This window comes from Leptodactylus fuscus, chromosome 8 (genome assembly GCF_031893055.1).
Source record: "Leptodactylus fuscus isolate aLepFus1 chromosome 8, aLepFus1.hap2, whole genome shotgun sequence".
Lineage (NCBI taxonomy): Eukaryota > Metazoa > Chordata > Amphibia > Anura > Leptodactylidae > Leptodactylus > Leptodactylus fuscus.
In genome coordinates, this window is record NC_134272.1 from 93,317,110 (window position 1) to 93,343,834 (window position 26,725).

Consider the following 26,725-nt stretch of genomic DNA (forward strand, 5'->3'; position numbering starts at 1 on the left):
CCATCCTGGCTGAGATGGCATTTTTTTTTCCCTGCTACACCTGGGGCCTGGCATTTTTGCGCCTGTGATAATGGCTGGAACCTGGTAGCAGATCTGGAGCTTGCCAGACTCAAACACGGTCCACGCATGGCCCACGTTTTCCAACTTGTTGGTGCCATGTTTCTTTGAAACCTACACCATTGTGCCTGATATACAGGTCAAAGTGGGGCCATTTTCGTAAGTGAGAACTAGCCTCTGCTAGGCAGAAAACATTCAGAGCACACTCCTCTCATCTTCGCACCGTTGGCTGGCGGAGGAAGACGAGGGGGTTGGAGTGGCATCTGATGTCCCTATCCCACACGAGGCTAGAGGGTGCACTTCAGTGCATCCCATTGCTTCACCACAAATGGTGTGAAGGGGAGTGGAAAATGGAGGAAATGGAGAGTGACCCTTACAGTTGGGGCCAGCAAAGGCATGCCAAGTAACACACTGGCACACATGGCTGACTTCATCTTGGGTTGCTTTTCAACACATATTTCACATCATGAAGAACAAATAATACTGGATTTTTTCAAGCCTCGAACCCCGGTCTAGGTCTAATGTCTGTTCCTTTCTTATATTAGGGGAGAGGGAAAAAAAATTACTTCAGTGATACGTTTAGCGTACATAGACTGACTATTAATGTGTATCCCACTTAGTGTTGTTAGGGTTACACACCGTCACAACCTGGCTAAAGCTTCTATAGCTGTTAATAAAGTCAACATAACTTTACGGTATCCAAAAAGACAGCTGGTACCGACAGAGAGCAAGACAAATGTCACCCAAAGCTGTGAGCTCTGAACACCCACAGTGACTTTGGCGTCATCATCATTATAAGGGAGTGGGTGGTAATAAATAACTTGGCAGTGCCTAAAACCCAAAAAGCTTATACAACTATATTTACATTAAGATACACAAATGAAACTTTTCAGTAGCATGTCATGAGACAAGCTGATAAGCTCTTCCTTTGTGCAGTGCTATTTGAAAGTTAAACGCTGCCTTTATTTTAATTCTGGAGAAGGTGCAGACATTAGATTTAGAACATGTTGTCTTCATTGTCCAAATCCTCTATATAGGTAACGCGTTTTTCGGGCCGAGCTGTCTGGGAACGAGCTGGTGCAGCACTGACAACCTGGGTGAATATGGCAAGAGCCTGAGATGTAGGGTGAATGAATCCCCAAATTATTTGTGGAATTCCCAGTGAGACAATGGCACTGTATACCAGTATTAAAAATTGTGGGTGCACATAACCCCCATATATTCTTTGAATTCCCACTCAGACAATGGCACTGTATAGCAGTATTAAAAATTGTGGGTGCACGTAACCCCCATATATTCTTTGAATTCCCAGTCAGACAATGGCACTATATACCAGTATTAAAAATTGTGGGTGCACATAACCCCCATATATTCTTTGAATTCCCAGTCAGACAATGGCACTGTATACCAGTATTAAAAATTGTGGGTGCACATAACCCCCATATATTCTTTGAATTCCCAGTCAGACAATGGCACTGTATACCAGTATTAAAAATTGTGGGTGCACATAACCCCCATATATTCTTTGAATTCCCAGTCAGACAATGGCACTGTATACCAGTAGTAAAAATTGTGGGTGCACATAACCCCCATATATTCTTTGAATTCCCAGTCAGACAATGGAACTGTATAGCAGTAGCAAAAATTGTGGGTGCACGTCACCCCCATATATTCTTTGAATTCCCAGTCAGACAATGGCACTGTATAGCAGTATTAAAAATTGTGGGTGCACGTAACCCCCATATATTCTTTGAATTCCCAGTCAGACAATGGCACTGTATACCAGTATTAAAAATTGTGGGTGCACATAACCCCCATATATTCTTTGAATTCCCAGTCAGACAATGGCACTGTATACCAGTAGTAAAAATTGTGGGTGCACATAACCCCCATATATTCTTTGAATTCCCAGTCAGACAATGGAACTGTATAGCAGTAGCAAAAATTGTGGGTGCACGTCACCCCAATATATTCTTTGAATTCCCAGTTAGACAATGGCACTGTATACCAGTAGTAAAAATTGTGGGTGCACATAACCCCCATATATTCTTTGAATTCCCAGTCAGACAATGGCACTGTATACCAGTAGTAAAAATTGTGGGTGCACATAACCCCCATATATTCTTTGAATTCCCAGTCAGACAATGGAACTGTATAGCAGTAGCAAAAATTGTGGGTGCACGTCACCCCAATATATTCTTTGAATTCCCAGTTAGACAATGGCACTGTATACCAGTAGTAAAAATTGTGGGTGCACATAACCCCCATATATTCTTTGAATTCCCAGTCAGACAATGGCACTGTATAGCAGTATTAAAAATTGTGGGTGCACGTAACCCCCATATATTCTTTGAATTCCCAGTCAGACAATGGCACTGTATACCAGTATTAAAAATTGTGGGTGCACATAACCCCCATATATTCTTTGAATTCCCAGTCAGACAATGGCACTGTATACCAGTAGTAAAAATTGTGGGTGCACATAACCCCCATATATTCTTTGAATTCCCAGTCAGACAATGGAACTGTATAGCAGTAGCAAAAATTGTGGGTGCACGTCACCCCAATATATTCTTTGAATTCCCAGTTAGACAATGGCACTGTATACCAGTAGTAAAAATTGTGGGTGCACATAACCCCCATATATTCTTTGAATTCCCAGTCAGACAATGGCACTGTATACCAGTAGTAAAAATTGTGGGTGCACATAACCCCCATATATTCTTTGAATTCCCAGTGAGACAATGGAACTGTATAGCAGTAGCAAAAATTGTGGGTGCACGTCACCCCAATATATTCTTTGAATTCCCAGTTAGACAATGGCACTGTATACCAGTAGTAAAAATTGTGGGTGCACATAACCCCCATATATTCTTTGAATTCCCAGTCAGACAATGGCACTGTATACCAGTATTAAAAATTGTGGGTGCACATAACCCCCATATATTCTTTGAATTCCCAGTCAGACAATGGCACTGTATACCAGTATTAAAAATTGTGGGTGCACATAACCCCCATATATTCTTTGAATTGCCAGTCAGACAATGGCACTGTATACCAGTATTAAAAATTGTGGGTGCACGTAACCCCCATATATTCTTTGAATTCCCAGTCAGACAATGGCACTGTATAGCAGTATTAAAAATTGTGGGTGCACATAACCCCCATATATTCTTTGAATTCCCAGTCAGACAATGGCACTGTATACCAGTATTAAAAATTGTGGGTGCACATAACCCCCATATATTCTTTGAATTCCCAGTCAGACAATGGCACTGTATACCAGTATTAAAAATTGTGGGTGCACATAACCCCCATATATTCTTTGAATTCCCAGTCAGACAATGGCACTGTATACCAGTATTAAAAATTGTGGGTGCACATAACCCCCATATATTCTTTGAATTCCCAGTCAGACAATGGCACTGTATACCAGTATTAAAAATTGTGGGTGCACGTAACCCCCATATATTCTTTGAATTCCCAGTCAGACAATGGCACTGTATACCAGTATTAAAAATTGTGGGTGCACGTAACCCCCATATATTCTTTGAATTCCCAGTCAGACAATGGCACTGTATAGCAGTATTAAAAATTGTGGGTGCACGTAACCCCCATATATTCTTTGAATTCCCAGTCAGACAATGGCACTGTATACCAGTATTAAAAATTGTGGGTGCACATAACCCCCATATATTCTTTGAATTCCCAGTCAGACAATGGCACTGTATACCAGTAGTAAAAATTGTGGGTGCACATAACCCCCATATATTCTTTGAATTCCCAGTCAGACAATGGCACTGTATACCAGTATTAAAAATTGTGGGTGCACATAACCCCCATATATTCTTTGAATTCCCAGTCAGACAATGGCACTGTATACCAGTATTAAAAATTGTGGGTGCACATAACCCCCATATATTCTTTGAATTGCCAGTCAGACAATGGCACTGTATACCAGTATTAAAAATTGTGGGTGCACATAACCCCCATATATTCTTTGAATTCCCAGTCAGACAATGGCACTGTATACCAGTAGTAAAAATTGTGGGTGCACATAACCCCCATATATTCTTTGAATTCCCAGTCAGACAATGGCACTGTATACCAGTATTAAAAATTGTGGGTGCACATAACCCCCATATATTCTTTGAATTCCCAGTCAGACAATGGCACTGTATACCAGTATTAAAAATTGTGGGTGCACATAACCCCCATATATTCTTTGAATTGCCAGTCAGACAATGGCACTGTATACCAGTATTAAAAATTGTGGGTGCACGTAACCCCCATATATTCTTTGAATTCCCAGTCAGACAATGGCACTGTATAGCAGTATTAAAAATTGTGGGTGCACGTAACCCCCATATATTCTTTGAATTCCCAGTCAGACAATGGCACTGTATACCAGTATTAAAAATTGTGGGTGCACATAACCCCCATATATTCTTTGAATTCCCAGTCAGACAATGGCACTGTATACCAGTATTAAAAATTGTGGGTGCACATAACCCCCATATATTCTTTGAATTCCCAGTGAGACAATGGAACTGTATAGCAGTAGCAAAAATTGTGGGTGCACGTCACCCCAATATATTCTTTGAATTCCCAGTCAGACAATGGCACTGTATACCAGTAGTAAAAATTGTGGGTGCACATAACCCCCATATATTCTTTGAATTGCCAGTCAGACAATGGCACTGTATACCAGTATTAAAAATTGTGGGTGCACATAACCCCCATATATTCTTTGAATTCCCAGTCAGACAATGGCACTGTATAGCAGTATTAAAAATTGTGGGTGCACATAACCCCCATATATTCTTTGAATTCCCAGTGAGACAATGGCACTGTATACCAGTAGCAAAAATTGTGGGTGTATATAGCCCCAATTCTATTGCTAGGGGACTTGCAGGGTATTTCTGAGGTGAAGGTGGGGGGGCACACCGTTGGAACGGGGATTTGGGGTGTATATATGGGGTATACGGGAATACACTGTCAGTGTGTTCCATTCAGGATCCTGGGAAAGCTGGGTTGCGGCGATTGAGCCCGTCAGTGCCACGTTACACTGACAAGCTTCTCCCTGGAATTGAAGTTATATGTAAGCCCAATATATTCTTTGAATTCCCAGTCAGACAATGGCACTATATGGCAGTAGCAAAAATAGTGGGTGTATATAGCCCCAATTCTATTGCTAGGGGACTTGCAGGGTATTTCTGGGGTGAAGGTGGGGGGGCACACCGTTGGAACGGGTATCGGGGGTATATATCGGGTATACGGGAATACACTGACAGTGTATTCCATTCAGGATCCTGGGAAAGCTGGGTTGCGGCGATTGAGCCCGTCAGTGCCACGTTACACTGACAAGCTTCTCCCTGGAATTTAGCTCTTACAAGAGCTGTTGGTTGTCTTCTCCTTCCTATCCTAGCCTGTCCCTGCCTACCCAGAATCTAACCCCTAGCTAACTGGACGGAAACCTCCGTCCTCGGTGAATTGCAAGCTCAGAATGACGCGAAGCTGGGCGGCGCTGTTCTTTTAAATTAGAGGTCACATGTTTTCGGCAGCCAATGGGTTTTGCCTACTTTTTTCAACGTCACCGGTGTCGTAGTTCCTGTCCCACCTACCCTGCGCTGTTATTGGAGCAAAAAAGGCGCCAGGGAAGGTGGGAGGGGAATCGAGTAATGGCGCACTTTACCACGCGGTGTTCGATTCGATTCGAACATGCCGAACAGCCTAATATCCGATCGAACATGAGTTCGATAGAACACTGTTCGCTCATCTCTAATTATAAAGTGAATTTATTTTTTTTATATATTTATATTATTTATGCACTATATGGTAATACTATATGTACAATGTATGTTGGTATTATTTGTGCAGTATATAGTAGTTTTATTCATGTATTATATAGTAGGTTTTATCATGTTCTAGTTGTATTACTTATGTACGCTGGTATTATTTGTGTATGATACCGTATGATACTTTTACTTGAGCACTGTACAGTAGTTTTATTCATGTATTATATAGCAGGTTTATTTATGCACTACATCCAGAATATTGTACGATGCTTTTATTTGTGCACTATATGTTGGTTTTGAAGGATATTTCTTGTGATGTTGTTGCTATTTGCAGTGATATCATAAAATTGAAGTTGAACATTTTTTTTTATCTTTTATCCGCTTTTTGTTACTTTGTATCTCTCAGTAATCCAGATAGACGAGGTTAGTGGTTACATATTCTCCAGTCCTGTCTAAGTCTCACTAGTTATTAATATTCCATAGATATTAGCAGTTCTGCACGTGGGCAGCCGGCTCGCTATGGAAAAACCTTGATTTCTTATCTTCATGTATATAGGCTCCAGCACTCGGATACACCTATAGACAATACTACATTGCACCCTCTGCTATACCTGCACATATGCACTTGCGTTATGACCTACTTCTATTCCCTTATGCTTAGAGCCTATAGATCCCATAGGCGATCATTACCCGGAGCTGCAGGCTATTTCTGTACGCTTGGAGGATTATGAAGACACGGCTGTTAATGGCGTCTCTCATGGACTCTGCTCTATTTAGCACCAACTTAAAGACTAAATAAAGTTTTATTGCAAAAGTATTTTAAATATTCCTCCCTTAAAGTTTCCATAAAACAAATAGTAAAGCGGGAGCGTAATGGCCTCCCCTTTATGGCTACATCACAAGCTCACCTAATGAGATGATTATGAACAACAGGAGAAGCTGGAAATCATCTCGCCCAGCCAAAAAATGGAGAACTATATATAACAGCAGAAAAGCCAAGACAAGAGCGCGAGGCAGAGAATATCCAGGAGATACATGATGGGTAATCTTATGACAAATGCACTAAGGAAAATGAGCTTTTAATGCATCACAGGCCTCTTCATGAATCACTTTTATGTGCTGAAGGTCCTGGGCAGACATGATTCTTGTTAATATGAATTCTGCAAAATAATAAAATGATGGCTCTCCAGTCTAGTGGAAAACAAGAGCCATATACAATCCCCTGTACAAGTATAGCAGGTGGCATGGAGTCACTCAGCAGTACCTGCTACCACCTCATAGGATAATACACTATCATCTGATAATAAGCAGGTGACAGCTAAGACATCCATTATCATTAGGAGCTGCTATGGCAAGAACTACAGCAGGCAGCAAATGTTATATCTGGAATACGGCAGAGAATTACTATGTAAGCAATTCCCCAATATAACTGGTGAGCACAATAGGATGGAAGCCAAATAAGCTACCTATAATTCAACACTATTCCGGATAGCAGGGTCTATGACTAGGCTCTCACCAAAGCTTGCCGCAAGGCAGGATGGACTTGGCTGCTAGAGACCCAGGCTGGATCTACAGAGTAATATCTGAAAAAACAGGTGGCTGTATACTGTGTATGTAGTGAGCTCCCCCTAGTGGTGACTGTATAATCTGTATGTAGTGAGCTCCCCCTAGTGGTGACTGTATAATCTGTATGTAGTGAGCTCCCCCTAGTGGTGACTGTATAATCTGTATGTAGTGAGCTCCCTCTAGTGGTGACTGTATAATCTGTATGTAGTGAGCTCCTCCTAGTGGTGACTGTATAATCTGTATGTAGTGAGCTCCCCCTAGTGGTGACTGTATAATCTGTATGTAGTGAGCTCCCCCTAGTGGTGACTGTATAATCTGTATGTAGTGAGCTCCTCCTAGTGGTGACTGTATAATCTGTATGTAGTGAGCTCCCCCTAGTGGTGACTGTATAATCTGTATGTAGTGAGCTCCCCCTAGTGGTGGCTGTATAATCTGTATGTAGTGAGCTCCTCCTAGTGGTGACTGTATAATCTGTATATAGTGAGCTCCCTCTAGTGGTGACAGTATAATCTGTATGTAGTGAGCTCCTCCTAGTGGTGACTGTATAATCTGTATGTAGTGAGCTCCCCCTAGTGGTGACTGTATAATCTGTATGCAGTGAGCTCCCTCTAGTGGTGACAGTATAATCTGTATGTAGTGAGCTCCTCCTAGTGGTGACTGTATAATCTGTATGTAGTGAGCTCCCCTAGTGGTGACTGTATAATCTGTATGTAGTGAGCTCCCCCTAGTGGTGACTGTATAATCTGTATGCAGTGAGCTCCTCCTAGTGGTGACTGTATAATCTGTATGTAGTGAGCTCCCCCTAGTGGTGACTGTATAATCTGTATGTAGTGAGCTCCCCCTAGTAGTGACTGTATAATCTGTATGTAGTGAGCTCCCCCTAGTGGTGACTGTATAATCTGTATGTAGTGAGCTCCCCCTAGTGGTGACTGTATAATCTGTATGTAGTGAGCTCCTCCTAGTGGTGACTGTATAATCTGTTTGTAGTGAGCCCCCCCTAGTGGTGACAGTATAATCTGTATGTAGTGAGCTCCTCCTAGTGGTGACTGTATAATCTGTATGTAGTGAGCTCCTCCTAGTGGTGACTGTATAATCTGTATATAGTGAGCTCCTCCTAGTGGTGACTGTATAATCTGTATGTAGTGAGCTCCCCCTAGTGGTGACTGTATAATCTGTATGTAGTGAGCTCCTCCTAGTGGTGACTGTATAATCTGTTTGTAGTGAGCCCCCCCTAGTGGTGACTGTATATTCTGTATGTAGTGAGCTCCCCCTAGTGGTGACTGTATAATCTGTATGTAGTGAGCTCCCTCTAGTGGTGACTGTATAATCTGTATGTAGTGAGCTCCTCCTAGTGGTGACTGTATAATCTGTATGTAGTGAGCTCCTCCTAGTGGTGACTGTATAATCTGTATGTAGTGAGCTCCTCCTAGTGGTGACTGTATAATCTGTATGTAGTGAGCTCCCCCTAGTGGTGACTGTATAATCTGTATGTAGTGAGCTCCCCCTAGTGGTGGCTGTATAATCTGTATGTAGTGAGCTCCCCCTAGTGGTGACTGTATAATCTGTATGTAGTGAGCTCCCCCTAGTGGTGACTGTATAATCTGTATGTAGTGAGCTCCTCCTAGTGGTGACTGTATAATCTGTATGTAGTGAGCTCTTCCTACTGGTGACTGTATAATCTGTATGTAGTGAGCTCCCCCTAGTGGTGACTGTATAATCTGTATGTAGTGAGCTCCCTCTAGTGGTGAAAACAGCTAGCATTGTATTCTATGTAAAATGACACAATCGCTTACAGATATTGCTCTTATATTATTATGGATCATGGATAGGAAATCTGTGGATCAGCAAAGTTGTTATTAATGGCATCACACTGACAGGCACAACCTTGGAGGACTCCTATAAACTAATGAGAGAATAATTAAGATGCAGATTGTGTTTATTCTCCATGCCTGGATTACATCATCATTTACTGTATCTTGGTACATAAGACGTATTCTCCGCGGGGCCGAGTTTTCAAACTTCTCATGCAGATCAGTCGATGGTTTAATCAAGTATGGAAATCAGTTGGGTAAGTGCAATGTATCCCGAGGACCAGCGCCAGTCTGCAGCCTGCACAGCACCTATCAGCACCCCCCCCCCCCCCCTGTGCACCGCAGCCAGCAGGAGGCGCCAGGTCACATTGGTTCCATGACATTAGCTTATAGTGACATTTGACCTTTGCCTTGACCCTTTCTTTACCAGATCCCAGCATCCCTACTGCTAGGGAACAACCAGGAACTTTTACATTAGGAAGAACAGGGTGGGATTCTAATTTTTGAGTCCTGCTTCTCCGTCCTGTCTCCATGCTTTATCCTGCAGCACTGCTTGTTCAGCACAACATAAGCAGGACGTCAGTGCACAGAGAGAGAATTCCCATTACAGGACAGGACCATTATAAACTACGAGCAACAATAAAGCTCCAGTGATAAAACCTGGAAACCTCCCATAAACCGCGAGGAATGATGAGGCGATTGTAGAGCTCCACTTTAATGTTGTCTATGATAGGAGTAATGGGAAGCTTTGTCCCTCTATGGTCTGACCCTCCTGTCATCATTACAGTGACAGGCGCTGGGATATATATTGGGGCAGATTTCTGGCTGGAGTTGACTCCTGTATCAGTTTATTGCAGGTTTTGCAGAGGTCTTCAGCATTTCTGCCGTCCAATTATTTACCCTCATATGTCCTCTGTCCCTGCGGCCCATGAAAGTGCTGAAGCCATAATTCAGCCAGAGAAAAATCCATTGTTTCCACTTAACAAGAACCTGTGTATTATTATAGCTCAACAGCTCGATGGCGAGTCAAAAGGTGAAGAATGTAAAAATGTGTCTTCATTATAATTCATGTTTTAGGATAGACGCGTCGCCTCCAGCAGCCGCCATAGCTGTAAAACCAGGGGAGACGATGGACGGAGCATCAAGCTGACTGGATGAGTGTATGGAGAGAGGACAGGAACGGATGGGCCGTAACAGACCTACAGTCCTGATCTGTACAGGTCCTTGATGTTTAAAACTAGAGATAAGCGAGTAGTATTTGATGGTATATTACGGTATTCAAAATACTCACGCTCGTTCGAATACTATCGCTATTCGCAGTAAAGATTCGATTCAGTACCAGTGTTGATTTGCCGAATGCTATATAGCATTCGGAAAATCAACGCTGTTTCTGCACAGGCTCGTCTTTGCTAGTCGGGAAAGCTGGTTATGCGGGTGCTGACTTTTTCCCACAGGAATGCATTGACCAGCGTTGATTGACCGAATGCTATACAGTGTACAGCATTCGGCCAATCAATGCTGTTTCTGCAGGATGAGGAAGGGCCGGTTCACATTAGTGCTTGCCTCCTGTCTGCAGGAGGACCCCCCTGAATGGAATATCAGCGCAACTGCAAGCGCTGGACAGTTAAAGCACATGGACCCCATAGACTATAATGGGGTCCATGCGCTTTAACTGCACAGCGCTCCTCCTAAACACTCTCCTCCTGCTACTCGTGGACTTGGTGACTCTCCTTTGGTCGAGAAGTGGTTTCCCCTGAAACGAGCATTTTTTACTCTACTCGAAATGAATATCAAATATTGAATATTTCACTACTCGCTCATCTCTATTTAAGACACAACACCAGCCCAACTCTTTCAAGGGGACTTTATACCAACTCCGATTTTTTGTATCTTTCAATAGGAGCCACTGCACAGAGTCTGGCACTTGGAATTTTGACTATAACCCCTCCATTCTTGAGCAATCAGCGCTATTAACTTCAGCACACAATATACTAAAGTGGCACTCCACTGACAGAAGAGACAAACTAGTGTATTGTGTGCTGAAACTAATAGTGCTGATTGTTCAGGGATGGTGGGGCTAGAGGAAAAAAAAGAAGAGGACATCAGATGGGAGCTGTAAAGCTATGAAGATCTGAGCTACTGTTATGGGAAGCCTATCGGGGGTCTACCTCCTAAAGTGGTTGCCGCTCGCCCTGCAGGCCCAGTGTGTATTAATAGGGGCAGGCACAAGCCGGTGGTCAGGACAGGCAGCAAAACGTCAGGATTAAGCCAAGGTCAGACTTAGGATCTGCCATCAATATTAATACCAGGCACTGTAGGGTCCACCTGAGCCAAAAAAAATTGTTGCAAATAAAATAATTGTTGCAAATTGTCATAATTTACAAATGCATTTTTTTGCAGTCTTGCAGCAAGTTTCGCCCCATGCATTATAAAGGTCACGTCAAAAGCAATCGCCCAAGACACAGGAATTCTGGGATTCCTTCCGGTGAGTCCCGTGAAAAGGTCTCTAATACGAAAAAAGTATTTCTTCAAAAGTATCACCATAACAATCAGAGTCTGAGACACATTGTAGCCAAGGATTCCAGCACCTGATGATATGGTAACATAATAAGATAAGATAAGATAAGATAATCCTTTAATAGTCCCACAATGGGGAAATTTCAGTGATACAGTGATTCAGTAATACACCGTCATCCGGCAAAAAAAAACCAAAAATACTGTATAACGGACACAAATTCTGTACACAAGAGTTAGCGAAGCCCAAGTGTGATACAATGTAACCAAGAATTCAGGTAACGGGTGTAGAAGATTCCAAAAGAGGAAATCAACAGCAGACAAAGCGTCATATCATAGGGAGAACAAGGGAAAAATGACCAATTGTCACAAGAGACGTCAATATGGCGCCATTTCTGTCCCACTTTTATGCCAACACAAAGCTGCGCCAGCTGTTCTAAGTGACCCCCATTGTGAGAGTGTTCAGACCGGAGTCACCGCGAGGACCGCGACACCATGTTCTGCTGTTTACAAACTGCTTATCACTAGGAAATAACTTGGCTAATCTTTACAAACTGTTTGCCGAGAGCAAATTAATGATGCATTTGTTTAGCGAAAAGCTTTATTCTCTCGCCCCGCACCCGTCCGGGTAAGTACACCATCCAGTCTATTTAGAAATTGTTTATTTGCACTGAAGACGCCAAGTTTGGAAATTGCATGTTTAATTGGTGGTGGGTATCTGCTGACAGCTGGTAAAACCGTAACAGCCTGTGCAAGAGATGTCCCTAGAATGTGCCGCCGCCAATTGTATACAGAGATGTAGTACAGTATAATACAGACACGAAAGCAGAAGAGAGCGCAAAATACTCTCCATCCGCACAAACTACACCCAACATATGAGTATACGGCGGAGTATGACATCACCGAGAGCAACTCCGAGGAGGAGGGAAAGAAACCTGATAATACTGAGATAGAACAAGGAAATCAGGGAAGTATTAAGGCAGTTATATTCTTGTATATAGGAGCAGTATTATAGTAGTTATATTCATGTACATAGGGGCAGTATTATAGTAGTCATATTCTTGTACATAGGAGTAGTATCATAGTAGTTATATTCTTGTACATAGGAGTAGTATTATAGAAGTTATATTCTTGTACATAGGAGGTAGTATTATAGTAGTTATATTCTTGTACATAGGAGTAGTATTATAGTAGTTATATTCTTGTACATAGGAGTAGTATTATAGAAGTTATATTCTTGTATATAGGAGCAGTATTATAGAAGTTATATTCTTGTACATAGGAGCAGTATTATAGTAGTTATATTCTTGTACATAGGAGCAGTATTATAGTAGTTATATTCTTGTACATAGGAGCAGTATTATAGTAGTTATATTCTTGTACATAGGAGTAGTATTATAGTAGTTATATTCTTGTACATAGGAGCAGTATTATAGTAGTTATATTCTTGTACATAGGAGCAGTATTATAGTAGTTATATTCTTGTACATAGGAGTAGTATTATAGTAGTTATATTCTTGTACATAGGAGGTAGTATTATAGTAGTTATATTCTTGTACATAGGAGTAGTATTATAGTAGTTATATTCTTGTACATAGGAGCAGTATTATAGTAGTTATATTCTTGTACATAGGAGGTAGTATTATAGTAGTTATATTCTTGTACATAGGAGTAGTATTATAGTAGTTATATTCTTGTACATAGGAGCAGTATTATAGTAGTTATATTCTTGTACATAGGAGTAGTATTATAGAAGTTATATTCTTGTATATAGGAGCAGTATTATAGCAGTTATATTCTTGTACATAGGAGTAGTATTATAGTAGTTATATTCTTGTACATAGGAGTAGTATTATAGAAGTTATATTCTTGTACATAGGAGGTAGTATTATAGAAGTTATATTCTTGTACATAGGAGTAGTATTATAGAAGTTATATTCTTGTACATAGGAGCAGTATTATAGTAGTTATATTCTTGTACATAGGAGTAGTATTATAGAAGTTATATTCTTGTACATAGGAGTAGTATTATAGAAGTTATATTCTTGTACATAGGAGCAGTATTATAGTAGTTATATTCTTGTACATAGGAGTAGTATTATAGAAGTTATATTCTTGTATATAGGAGCAGTATTATAGTAGTTATATTCTTGTACATAGGAGTAGTATTATAGAAGTTATATTCTTGTACATAGGAGTAGTATTATAGAAGTTATATTCTTGTACATAGGAGTAGTATTATAGTAGTTATATTCTTGTACATAGGAGTAGTATTATAGAAGTTATATTCTTGTACATAGGAGGTAGTATTATAGTAGTTATATTCTTGTACATAGGAGCAGTATTATAGTAGTTATATTCTTGTACATAGGAGCTAGTATTATAGAAGTTATCTTCTTGTACATAGGAGTAGTATTATAGAAGTTATATTCTTGTATATAGGAGCAGTATTATAGTAGTTATATTCTTGTACATAGGAGTAGTATTATAGTAGTTATATTCTTGTACATAGGAGTAGTATTATAGTAGTTATATTCTTGTACATAGGAGTAGTATTATAGTAGTTATATTCTTGTACATAGGAGGTAGTATTATAGTAGTTATATTCTTGTACATAGTAGTATTATAGTAGTTATATTCTTGTACATAGGAGTAGTATTATAGTAGTTATATTCTTGTACATAGGAGGTAGTATTATAGTAGTTATATTCTTGTACATAGGAGTAGTATTATAGTAGTTATATTCTTGTACATAAGAGCAGTATTATAGTAGTTATATTCTTGTACATAGGAGTAGTACTATAGTAGTTATATTCTTGTACATAGGAGGTAGTATTATAGTAGTTATATTCTTGTACATAGGAGGTAGTATTATAGTAGTTATATTCTTGTACATAGGAGTAGTATTATAGTAGTTACATTCTTGTATATAGGAGTAGTATTATAGTAGTTATATTCTTGTACATAGGAGGTAGTATTATAGTAGTTATATTCTTGTACATAGGAGTAGTATTATAGTAGTTATATTCTTGTACATAGGAGGTAGTATTATAGTAGTTATATTCTTGTACATAGTAGTATTATAGTAGTTATATTCTTGTACATAGGAGTAGTATTATAGTAGTTATATTCTTGTACATAGGAGGTAGTATTATAGTAGTTATATTCTTGTACATAGGAGTAGTATTATAGTATATTCTTGTACATAGGAGGTAGTATTATAGTAATTATATTCTTGTACATAGGAGTAGTATTATAGTAGTTATATTCTTGTACATAGGAGTAGTATTATAGTAGTTATATTCTTGTACATAGGAGGTAGTATTATAGTAATTATATTCTTGTACATAGGAGCAGTATTATAGTAGTTATATTCTTGTACATAGGAGCAGTATTATAGTAGTTATATTCTTGTACATAGGAGTAGTATTATAGTAGTTATATTCTTGTACATAGGAGTAGTATTATAGTAGTTATATTCTTGTACATAGGAGTAGTATTATAGTAGTTGTATTCTTGTACATAGGAGGTAGTATTATAGTAGTTATATTCTTGTACATAGGAGGTAGTATTATAGTAGTTATATTCTTGTACATAGGAGGTAGTATTATAGTAGTTATATTCTTGTACATAGGAGGTAGTATTATAGTAGTTATATTCTTGTACATAGAAGTAGTATTATAGTAGTTATATTCTTGTACATAGGAGTAGTATTATAGTAGTTATATTCTTGTACATAGGAGTAGTATTATACTAGTTATATTCTTGTACATAGGAGCAGTATTATAGTAGTTATATTCTTGTACATAGGAGGTAGTATTATAGTAGTTATATTCTTGTACATAGGAGCAGTATTATAGTAGTTATATTCTTGTACATAGGAGTAGTATTATAGTAGATATATTCTTGTACATAGGAGCAGTATTATAGTAGTTATATTCTTGTACATAGGAGGTAGTATTATAGTAGTTATATTCTTGTACATAGGAGCAGTATTATAGTAGTTATATTCTTGTACATAGGAGTAGTATTATAGTAGATATATTCTTGTACATAGGAGCAGTATTATAGTAGTTATATTCTTGTACATAGGAGCAGTATTATAGTAGTTATATTCTTGTACATAGGAGGTAGTATTATAGTAGTTATATTCTTGTACATAAGAGCAGTATTATAGTAGTTATATTCTTGTACATAGGAGTAGTATTATAGTAATTATATTCTTGTACATAGGAGTAGTATTATAGTAGTTGTATTCTTGTACATAGGAGGTAGTATTATAGTAGTTATATTCTTGTACATAGGAGGTAGTATTATAGTAGTTATATTCTTGTACATAGGAGCAGTATTATAGTAGTTATATTCTTGTACATAGGAGCAGTATTATAGTAGTTATATTCTTGTACATAGGAGTAGTATTATTGTAGTTATATTCTTGTATATAGGAGCAGTATTATAGTAGTTATATTCTTGTACATAGGAGCAGTATTATAGTAGTTATATTCTTGTACATAGGAGGTAGTATTATAGTAGTTATATTCTTGTACATAGGAGCAGTATTATAGTAGTTATATTCTTGTACATAGGAGTAGTATTATAGTAGTTATATTCTTGTACATAGGAGGTAGTATTATAGTAGTTATATTCTTGTACATAGGAGCAGTATTATAGTAGTTATATTCTTGTACATAGGAGCAGTATTATAGTAGTTATATTCTTGTACATAGGAGTAGTATTATAGTAGTTATATTCTTGTACATAGGAGGTAGTATTATAGTAGTTATATTCTTGTACATAGGAGTAGTATTATAGTAGTTATATTCTTGTACATAGGAGGTAGTATTATAGTAGTTATATTCTTGTACATAGGAGTAGTATTATAGTAGTTATATTCTTGTACATAGGAGGTAGTATTATAGTAGTTATATTCTTGTACATAGGAGGTAGTATTATAGTAGTTATATTCTTGTACATAGGAGGTAGTATTATAGTAGTTATATTCTTGTACATAGGAGTAGTATTATAGTAGTTATATTCTTGTACATAGGAGGTAGTATTATAGTAGTTATATTCTTGTACATAGGAGCAGTATTATAGTAGTTATATTCTTGTACATAGGAGCAGTATTATAGTAGTTATATTCTTGTACATAGGAGCAGTATTATAGTAGTTATATTCTTGTACATAGGAGTAGTATTATAGTAGTTATATTCTTGTACATAGGAGGTAGTATTATAGTAGTTATATTCTTGTACATAGGAGGTAGTATTATAGTAGTTATATTCTTGTACATAGGAGGTAGTATTATAGTAGTTATATTCTTGTATATAGGAGTAGTATTATAGTAGTTATTTTCCTGTACATAGGGGCAGTATTATTATATAGTAGTAATTATAATTCTTTACATAAAGGACTTTCCTACTATCTGACTAAATATAAAATCTATGAATATTTCTTGCGTCTGTCTCTTCTCTCATTGTCTGTCTCGCATTCTGTTCGTTGTATTCTCTGGCACTAAGTAATGAGCTGTATTAGAACAATTTCATTACATTTTGCAGCCTACATTGTACATCCAGCACATACATCGTGCCATCAATTATTTAGATCTTGAAGTGATGTCGGGGGGTTAGACATTTAACAAGACTCCTCTACACCAGAGATGTGACCTTGATCTGCATATTCACTTTCCAGTCTTTGATTCCTGCCAATGCTCAGGCTGAAACTTTTATCTTTTATACTGAAAGCAATTATATAGCGGCAGATGCTTTCGGAAAGTGATGTCATTTACTGTGACGTGTAAAGATTCGGTCCATTTTGGTCGGGGTTGGGAATGATTTTTCTTCCACCCAGCTCTTCTAGTTACTGGAAGACATCTTTATACTGACAGCTCTGGCATTGGAAATAACAAGGGGCCTGAGGCGATGAGGCTGAGCTCTGTCTGACCATTAATCGGTGCACAAGCCTGGGTGGAGGAGGAAAGAATTGGCCTTCCAATAGATTTGTCACATTATTCTTCATTGCACTTCCAATGTACAGGTGTGTAGGGGACAGGGGTTACATTAAAATATATGAATATAAAATAAGAGATTGTGACTTCTTCACCTTGGTCCTCTGTATTGCTCTGCAGATATAATGTGGCTATAGCAGCCCATCACTGGCCTAGTTGACTACCCCTTTAATCGGGCATCAATCTTTTAACATTAAATTGTCTTTACTTCCAAATCTGTAACTTTTTATTTCACAATAAATTTATATAAAGGATCAGAGCTCCATTTTTCAACCTCAGAGCTCCAAATCCCCTGATTTTCCGCACACAACCATGAAGGCACATGGTAACATTGTTATGTCCTGCATTATCCACCAGGGGCAGCATAGAGGAAGCTGCAAGCTTTATATTATTAATATTGAGCTCAGTGTATACATTGTATTCAACAATGTTTTGTGCACCCTGTAGTGGTGGCTGCAGGAAGGCAACTTTGTATCATACAACTCTTGAGTATGCAGAGGGTTTGGAGCTCTGTATCAGCAAACTTAAGATTAAAAAAACACAAAAAACCCCAGAATATTATTGTCATGTCATCTCTATTATCCTGCACCCTCTAAAGGATAGCAAGTCGCAGATGATTTAACCCATTAAAGCATAATGACACACATGTACGTCATCTGAGCCTGACTGTATCTGACAGAAGGGATCTTACTGCAATGGTCACAGACAGAGAAAACATCAAAGACTTCTTACATGTTGTGGTTAATATTGTCCTGCTCTTGGGTCTGTGATGCAACCGCTTTTACATCTTGTTCTGTAAGTAAGACTAAAGTCACATCTACAGCACAGACCTGCCAGAAATCTCTGGTTGTGCTGCAAATCCACCCATTTCAGTTATAAAAATTGACATCTGCCGGACCTCATTCTAGTCTATGGGTCCTTGTGCTGAGTTCATATCCGTCATAGATCGGATCCGTTATTGTCCCTTTTTCCATCCCTCTGATCCTCTCTGATGAGTAGAACGGAGAGCAAAGCACAGATGATAGTGACGTAACACCAATAACATAGGACTGCACGTCCGTTTATGAGAAACTTTGTTTTTCGAGTCCTCGCCATTTTCACGATCTCTTCTTTTTGCATTCACCAACGTAAAACAAGTCCTGATCTATCTGCCCATACATAATGGATAGTTACAATGTATCAGCGCAGATAAGAACGATCAGATCGAAGTCCAGGACAGATGAGAGCTCAGCTCCAGAGATTTCCTTGCACTGATACATTGTAACACATTGCAAATCCTTCTATCTGTGTAAATTCTACTACAGCTTCATCGCCTTCCTTCAGGCTCTTCAGACACTTCTCTTTAAGACGTTGTATTGATCATAATATCAGACTAATTGTTCTACAATGACAAGATGGGAAACTCTCTATACATTCAGAGGTAAGTGGAGCTCCGACAGCGAGAGATAAGTGCACAGCGAGACTCTTGTGTAATCTTACGTCTTCTACCGTGGGAGGCGCATTCCCATACAATGTCTGTAGAAGACTTAATGCTGCATAATTGATAATATTCGCCTTTCACAGCCATTTAGATGCTATAACATAAACCACGTCGAATCCAATATTCCTATAGACGACTCATCTAGTGGAAAGGTTCCGTTTTAGTTTTTTTATGGATAAAAGGCGATAATGCGCAGCTTTTAGGATGTGACCGCAGCCTTCACTTTCCTTACAATTGTTACATTGATAAATCACTACCGAGAGCATCAGCCTTAAAGATCTGAAGCACAAACTCAACACTTTATCAATACAAGTAAGAGGCCTATTCTTCTTATGGGGATCCAGCTGCTAGAACAATGCACCCTGGGAAAATGGATGCAGATGAGCTCCATGTGAAATCTTAATAAATTGCACCATTTGGTGAATTCCCAAATATCTGACACTTAAAATCTGACCCTCCATTTAGCATTTTAATTGCTTTAAATTTGCCAGAGATTCTTAGATCTTCTCCAGAACTGTGAACAGGGATACAGCAAAGCCCTTGATCTATAGACAAGACTGTCTAGGCGTTGTTGCATCTCATTAGTTCAGAGTAGGTTCTGATTGGCTGTAAGTGGTGCGCAGTGCACTGCCTCACCTATAGGTAGCACTAGAGGGATAAGATTCAAGGAGTCGGGCCTATATTGTATCTGCACCCTCCAGTCCTCTTATATAGCTTGACACTTCTTGCATTTCTCAATGTGACACCTTCCAATCAAAACCGTTATCTGAAGTTGCAAATGCTAATGCTTTATCCATAAATTTCTGTCTTGTTGTTCATGGCTGGTCTAAGATCTGGGGTTATAATATGGGGTAGATGTCTGTCTGTCCATATGGAATATTTGAGGATTCGTATTGATGAGGATAGGTGACACAGATACAGATACAGAGGCGCACAAAGTAGCAAAAAGTTGAAGAATCCAATCTTGTGTCTTCCAATAGACATGAAGGGCCATATGGCTGCTCTTCAGCTACTGAGGAGGGGATTCCAGCCCAAGGGTTTGCCTATGAACCTCCATCACCCTTGATCCCTTGGCTGGATTATGATATTGATTTTCTCTGCCCATCTTCTAGTGAAGTCCAATAATCCAATAATCCAAGCTATTTAATAATCTGACCCTATCCAATGCACAACTCCATGATAACCATAGTACATGTCAGAAACCAGAGACCAGTTATAAGACTGCCGACCAAAACTTCTCAACCTCAGATCCAATCAGAACTTTGGATGGGAGGAAGATTCCTGCAGCAGGAACCTCCCCCCACCACTTTGCTGACAACAGATACTGTACACCAGGCTTATTATACCGCCCCTTTAAGATAAAGACTGGAATAGGCTGAAATAACGTTTAGTATTAATAGATGCCTAAAAATATAAAATAATAATCAACTAAATATCATAAATACTGAAAACAGAAACTCATCAACTCCGCAACCTCCAGCCGTTAATCTATAGAAGAAGACATCCCTCCTGGTATTGACCATCTGTTTAAGAGTAGGAAGCATATACAGAACAGAACCGTACCCAGATGGTGTTGTCGTGATGATACGGTTTCCAGTTGCGTCCGGTATCGCTAAACATAACGCTGAAACGTGTCACCCAGTCGGAGCTTCCATGTCTCCCCTGCGTGGCGGCTCCGGTGATGTCGAATCTCTCGCCCAAATCAATCTGTAGCCATTGCTTTGCGTTCGATTGCAGCGGGGACCAACCGCCGACTCCTACGAGAAAGAGCAAAAAAAAAAATCAGAAGAGATAAATACAGGAGCCGCTCGTGTAATCACCACATTGTTCTGTGCCGCAATTTTCTGCCAAGAAAGGAACAATTATCAAATCAAACATAATGGGAAATGTTGACGTTCTGTGAACTTCTTAAGTGTTCTTTTCTCAAAGAATTAACATGTTCTCGTCAACGCCACATCTTCAGCGCTCCGATCCTACACAATTGTTTAAAGGACTGTTAATGCTTAAGATGGCCGCCTGCGCTGATATCGCGCCCGCATAGGGATGTGACTCTCTCTGCAGGTTCTTAACGCTGGACCTTAAAGGGGGCCTTTCCCCAACTCCAACGCTTTGTATCCTTAGGCTCTACTCCACTATTTCCAGTTCAGTTGGAGTTTTTTTTCTCTAGTCCCCACCAATCCTGAGTGATAGGTGCTTTTAGTTTTAACCTCCAATATGCTAATTAGGCTTTCTACTGTCAGGTAGGTGGTCCTGAACTGGAGCAAACAGCCTAGGACCGCCCACCTGACAGTAAAGAGTCTAATTAGCATATTGGGTGGTGACATTTTCAGCACCAATTGCTCAGGAATGGTGGGGGCTAGAGAAAAAATTCCAAATGTACTAGAATCAATGGAGCAGCCCTACTGGAATGTGCCAAAATTAGGAATTGGTGATGGTGGTGGAAGGTCCTGGGGAAGAAGTGATCATTGGGAGCAGGAAGGTTTCCTCGCCTAACTGATTGACTATAGCTAACCACTATCTAGTAGAGATGAGCGAACGGCGTTCCATCAAATTGGTATTCAATCGAATATCAGAATGCTCGAGATATTCGATTCCAATTGAATACCACACTGCAAATGCACAAAAAATTTGTATCCCCTTCCACCTTCCCTGGCACTTTTTTTTCAGCAATAACTGTGCAGGGCAGGTGGGACAAGAACTACGACAACGGAGGCATAAAAAAAAAATCGGAAAAAGTCATTGGCTGGCGAAATCAGGTGACCTCCACTTTATACGAAGAGTGGATTTCAGATTCGGTTCATATGAGATTGCTACACCGCTATATCTCAGGTATAGCAGAGTTGACACAGCGCTGTTACATCTCAGAATCGTCCACAGTCCGATCTCAGATGTAGCAGTGTTGAGCGCACAGCTTTGCTACACCTGAGATGTAGCAGAGCTGGCCATGCGCTGAGCTCTGCTACACCCGAAATGTAGCAGAGCTGAGTGTGTGCTGAGCTCTGCTACACCAGAGATGTAGAAGAGCTAATTGCTGGGGGAGATGGATTCTAAGATCGGTCCACAGTCCGATCTCAGATGTAGCCGTGTTGAGCGCACAGCACTGCTGCATCTCAGGTGTAGCAGAGCTCAGCGTACGGCCAGCTCTGCTGCATCTCAGGACGCCAAGCTTTACATCATTTCCATCCACTATTGGTGTCCCCACATAGTTGTTGTGCCCCTTTAAGTGCCACAGCCTCTTCCCGGCCCGGTCCAGCTGAGACCACTGCAACCTTATTAGGGGCAAAGAAGCAGCTGTAATTGTCCACTCTGGTGGCCCATAGAAGATCCCAGTATCATAAATGGCTGATGAAAGTTGGGGCCCCTGATTTTATTGGAGCCCGGAGACTGCTATAGCCTGGACTGTAACGTGATGTCATGTTTCCAGGAGTGATGACATCAGTGTTTCCAGTGACAGTGCTATGTACATTGTGCGCCTGTCACTCCGCCTGGGCACCGCGCCGCCTCTTCTGTCCGTGTCATTGACTTTCATGCACAGATCAGATCTTGCATGCAGAAGGCGACAGGTTTATTTGAGGACGCCATTATTTGCTGCGTCTTCTGCGATGCCGACCTGACAATGCGGATATTGTGGAACCTAATGAAGCCTCTTCTTCTTATTTTAGTGGAACTTGCTGATTAATATCATTGTGTTTACCCATCTGTTCGCTTCCCGCGGCTCTGGAAGTTCTGGAGAGTCGGACAGATGATTATGTAAATGTCTCGTCTCCTCTCATCCAAAATAAAAATAGCAGCGAATATCCAATTTACCAAAACGACCTCTGTAAGTGGCCGAGATGAATCATTGCGCTGCCTACAAGGTTAACGAAGAGACCCAATGGGGAACAATGGATGGCGTCAGGCTCAGAACACAATATGCTAATTAGACTCCCCACTGTCACGTGGGAGGTGCTAGTCTGCTGCAAATAGCAGGAGACCGCCCACCTGACTGTAAGGAGCCTATAAAGCATATGGAGTGTGGAAACTAACTAAGCTAAGAACTGACTGCTCAGGAAGGGTGGGGACTGGAGACAAAATTCCAACTGCATTGGGTTTAGCTACAAAGAAAGGAATATCGATGGATTAGCCTTACAACTGGACATCAGGATCAGGCCAGTAGGGGTCTCTCTTTCATCCCGCCTTCATTGTGATGTACCAGACACAGCGCCACACCTTGGTTAAAGGTTCTGCCTGGTATTGCAGCCTCAAGTGAATAAAACTGACTTGCAATACCAGAAACAGCCACTATCAAAGGTATGGCATTGTGTCTGGTAACCGATTAAGGGGACGTAAATCTGGCTGAGCACCAAGATCCCATAATTTATCAGACCATTGGGGTTGCCAGGAGTAAATGGGGGTGCTCTTATGACCGAAGGATTGGCAATTAATATTACAATCCCAATAAACCACTTTAACCACTTGTCGACCACAGGCTGACTATAGACCTCAGTGCGGGAGCTGTCTAACTCAGCAAGGACGAGCCTATACATCCTTGCAAAAAGATCTGGTGCGTTGCTACAATCTGTCAGTATCCAATAAGTGCCGGCAGTGCCAGACCGTGCAGGCGCGCACCTTATTGACAAGGAGAAGGCAACACCCATTTATCAAATTATTTGCACATTTCCAGGAGCAATAATGGAACAGATCAATGCGGAGTCGCAACAAAATATGTATTGTATAGCAGATACTAGCACTAAGAGATGGATCAGGTCGTCCATAAGTAATCTCATATATTTTACTCTAGTCACATCCTGAGCTGCATTTAAATTCTACTGGGTGAAACCAGGAAGGAAATCTAACATGTAAGGACTGGGGTTAGCATTGCACTTGTAATGTCCCTGCAGAGAAAACTCGGCATCTGAAAATGTTCAATAGGAAAATAAGATGTCAATGAGTTTCCATATTAAAATCTGAGAGCTGTCTCTTAGTAAAAGTAATTGTTGCGGCTTCGTAAGTGAACATGATGTTCTTTGCTTTCAGTTGTCAGGAATGAAAGACAAGGGATTTACAGCTGATCGTGTATATGTGCGGTGAAGTCAGTCTAATCCTCCACTGCTGCTCTATACAGGGGAACAGTGTCATAAGTAATGGGAAATATCCAGAACAATAAGCAGCCGGATCCATGAATGAAATGACATCAGATTGACGGCAGCCAGAAATGACAGCTCTGCTCAGCAACACGGCCCAGGTAATGGCGGCAGCTTATATTATGTACATTCCTTCATTTTATTCCACTTACCAGTGTGCTCTGCAATTTCATCACCTAAATCCTCCAGACAGAATCACAGGGCAGCCATTTACTGCGGAGATTTACTGCAGCCCGTAACAAACCGAATATGGGGCAGTATTTATTCATACGAGATATGTTACAGTGACACATCATTTCCATATATTACATACATTGTAACATGTGTAGCTGCAAAGTGGGAAGAGCAAGATTTTCTATTTTATCTTGCACAATTACAATATATATTATACTCCAGAGCTGCGCTCACTATTCTGCTGGTACAGTCACTGTGTACATACATTACATTACTTATCCTGTATTATACTCCAGAGCTGCGCTCACTATTCTGCTGGTACAGTCACTGTGTACATACATTACATTACTTATCCTGTATTATACTCCAGAGCTGCGCTCACTATTCTGCTGGTGCAGTCACTGTGTACATACATTACATTACTTATCCTGTATTATACTCCAGAGCTGCGCTCACTATTCTGCTGGTACAGTCACTGTGTACATACATTACATTACTTATCCTGTATTATACCCCAGAGCTGCGCTCACTATTCTGCTGGTACAGTCACTGTGTACATACATTACATTACTTATCCTGTATTATACTCCAGAGCTGCGCTCACTATTCTGCTGGTGCAGTCACTGTGTACATACATGACATTACTTATCCTGTATTATACTCCAGAGCAGCGCTCACTATTCTGCTGGTACAGTCACTGTGTACATACATTACATTACTTATCCTGTATTATACTCCAGAGCTGCACTCACTATTCTGCTGGTGCAGTCACTGTGTACATACATTACATTACTTATCCTGTATTATACTCCAGAGCTGCGCTCACTATTCTGCTGGTACAGTCACTGTATACATACATGACATTACTTATCCTGTATTATACTCCAGAGCTGCGCTCACTATTCTGCTGGTGCAGCCACTGTGTACATACATTACAGTACTTATCCTGTATTATACTCCAGAGCTGCGCTCACTATTCTGCTGGTGCAGTCACTGTGTACATACATTACATTACTTATCCTGTATTATACTCCAGAGCTGCGCTCACTATTCTGCTGGTACAGTCACTGTATACATACATGACATTACTTATCCTGTATTATACTCCAGAGCTGCGCTCACTATTCTGCTGGTACAGTCACTGTGTACATACAGTACATTACTTATCCTGTATTATACTCCAGAGCTGCACTCACTATTCTGCTGGTACAGTCACTGTGTACATACATTACATTACTTATCCTGTATTATACTCCAGAGCTGCGCTCACTATTCTGCTGGTACAGTCACTGTGTACATACAGTACATTACTTATCCTGTATTATACTCCAGAGCTGCACTCACTATTCTGCTGGTACAGTCACTGTGTACATATATTACATTACTTATCCTGTATTATACTCCAGAGCTGCGCTCACTATTCTGCTGGTGCAGTCACTGTGTACATACATTACATTACTTATCCTGTATTATACTCCAGAGCTGCGCTCACTATTCTGCTGGTGCAGCCACTGTGTACATATATTACAGTACTTATCCTGTATTATACTCCAGAGCTGCGCTCACTATTCTGCTGGTGCAGTCACTGTGTACATACATTACATTACTTATCCTGTATTATACTCCAGAGCTGCGCTCACTATTCTGCTGGTGCAGTCACTGTGTACATACATTACATTACTTATCCTGTATTATACTCCAGAGCTGCACTCACTATTCTGCTGGTACAGTCACTGTGTACATACATTACATTACTTATCCTGTATTATACTCCAGAGCTGCGCTCACTATTCTGCTGGTGCAGTCACTGTGTACATACATTACATTACATTACTTATCCTGTATTATACTCCAGAGCTGCGCTCACTATTCTGCTGGTACAGTCACTGTGTACATACATTACATTACATTACTTATCCTGTACTATACTCCAGAGCTGCGCTCACCATTCTGCTGGTGCAGTCACTGTGTACATGCATTACATTACTTATCCTATATTATACTCCAGAGCTGCGCTCACTATTCTGCTGGTGCAGTCACTGTGTACATACATTACATTACATTACTTATCCTGTATTATACTCCAGAGCTGCGCTCACTATTCTGCTGGTACAGTCACTGTGTACATACATTACATTACTTATCCTGTATTATACTCCAGAGCTGCGCTCACTATTCTGCTGGTGCAGTCACTG

The 26,725-nt window shown here is 40.2% G+C and overlaps 1 protein-coding gene across 1 annotated transcript in view; it reads right to left on the bottom strand.

The window, feature by feature from the left end:
• Positions 1-26,725, bottom strand: part of CNTNAP5 (contactin associated protein family member 5) — a 342,838-nt gene that overhangs the window by 237,409 nt on the left and 78,704 nt on the right. The window contains exon 3 of the mRNA XM_075284694.1: positions 20,797-20,990. Within this exon, the coding sequence (XP_075140795.1) occupies positions 20,797-20,990 (194 nt within the window). The remainder of the gene's footprint in view (positions 1-20,796; positions 20,991-26,725) is intronic.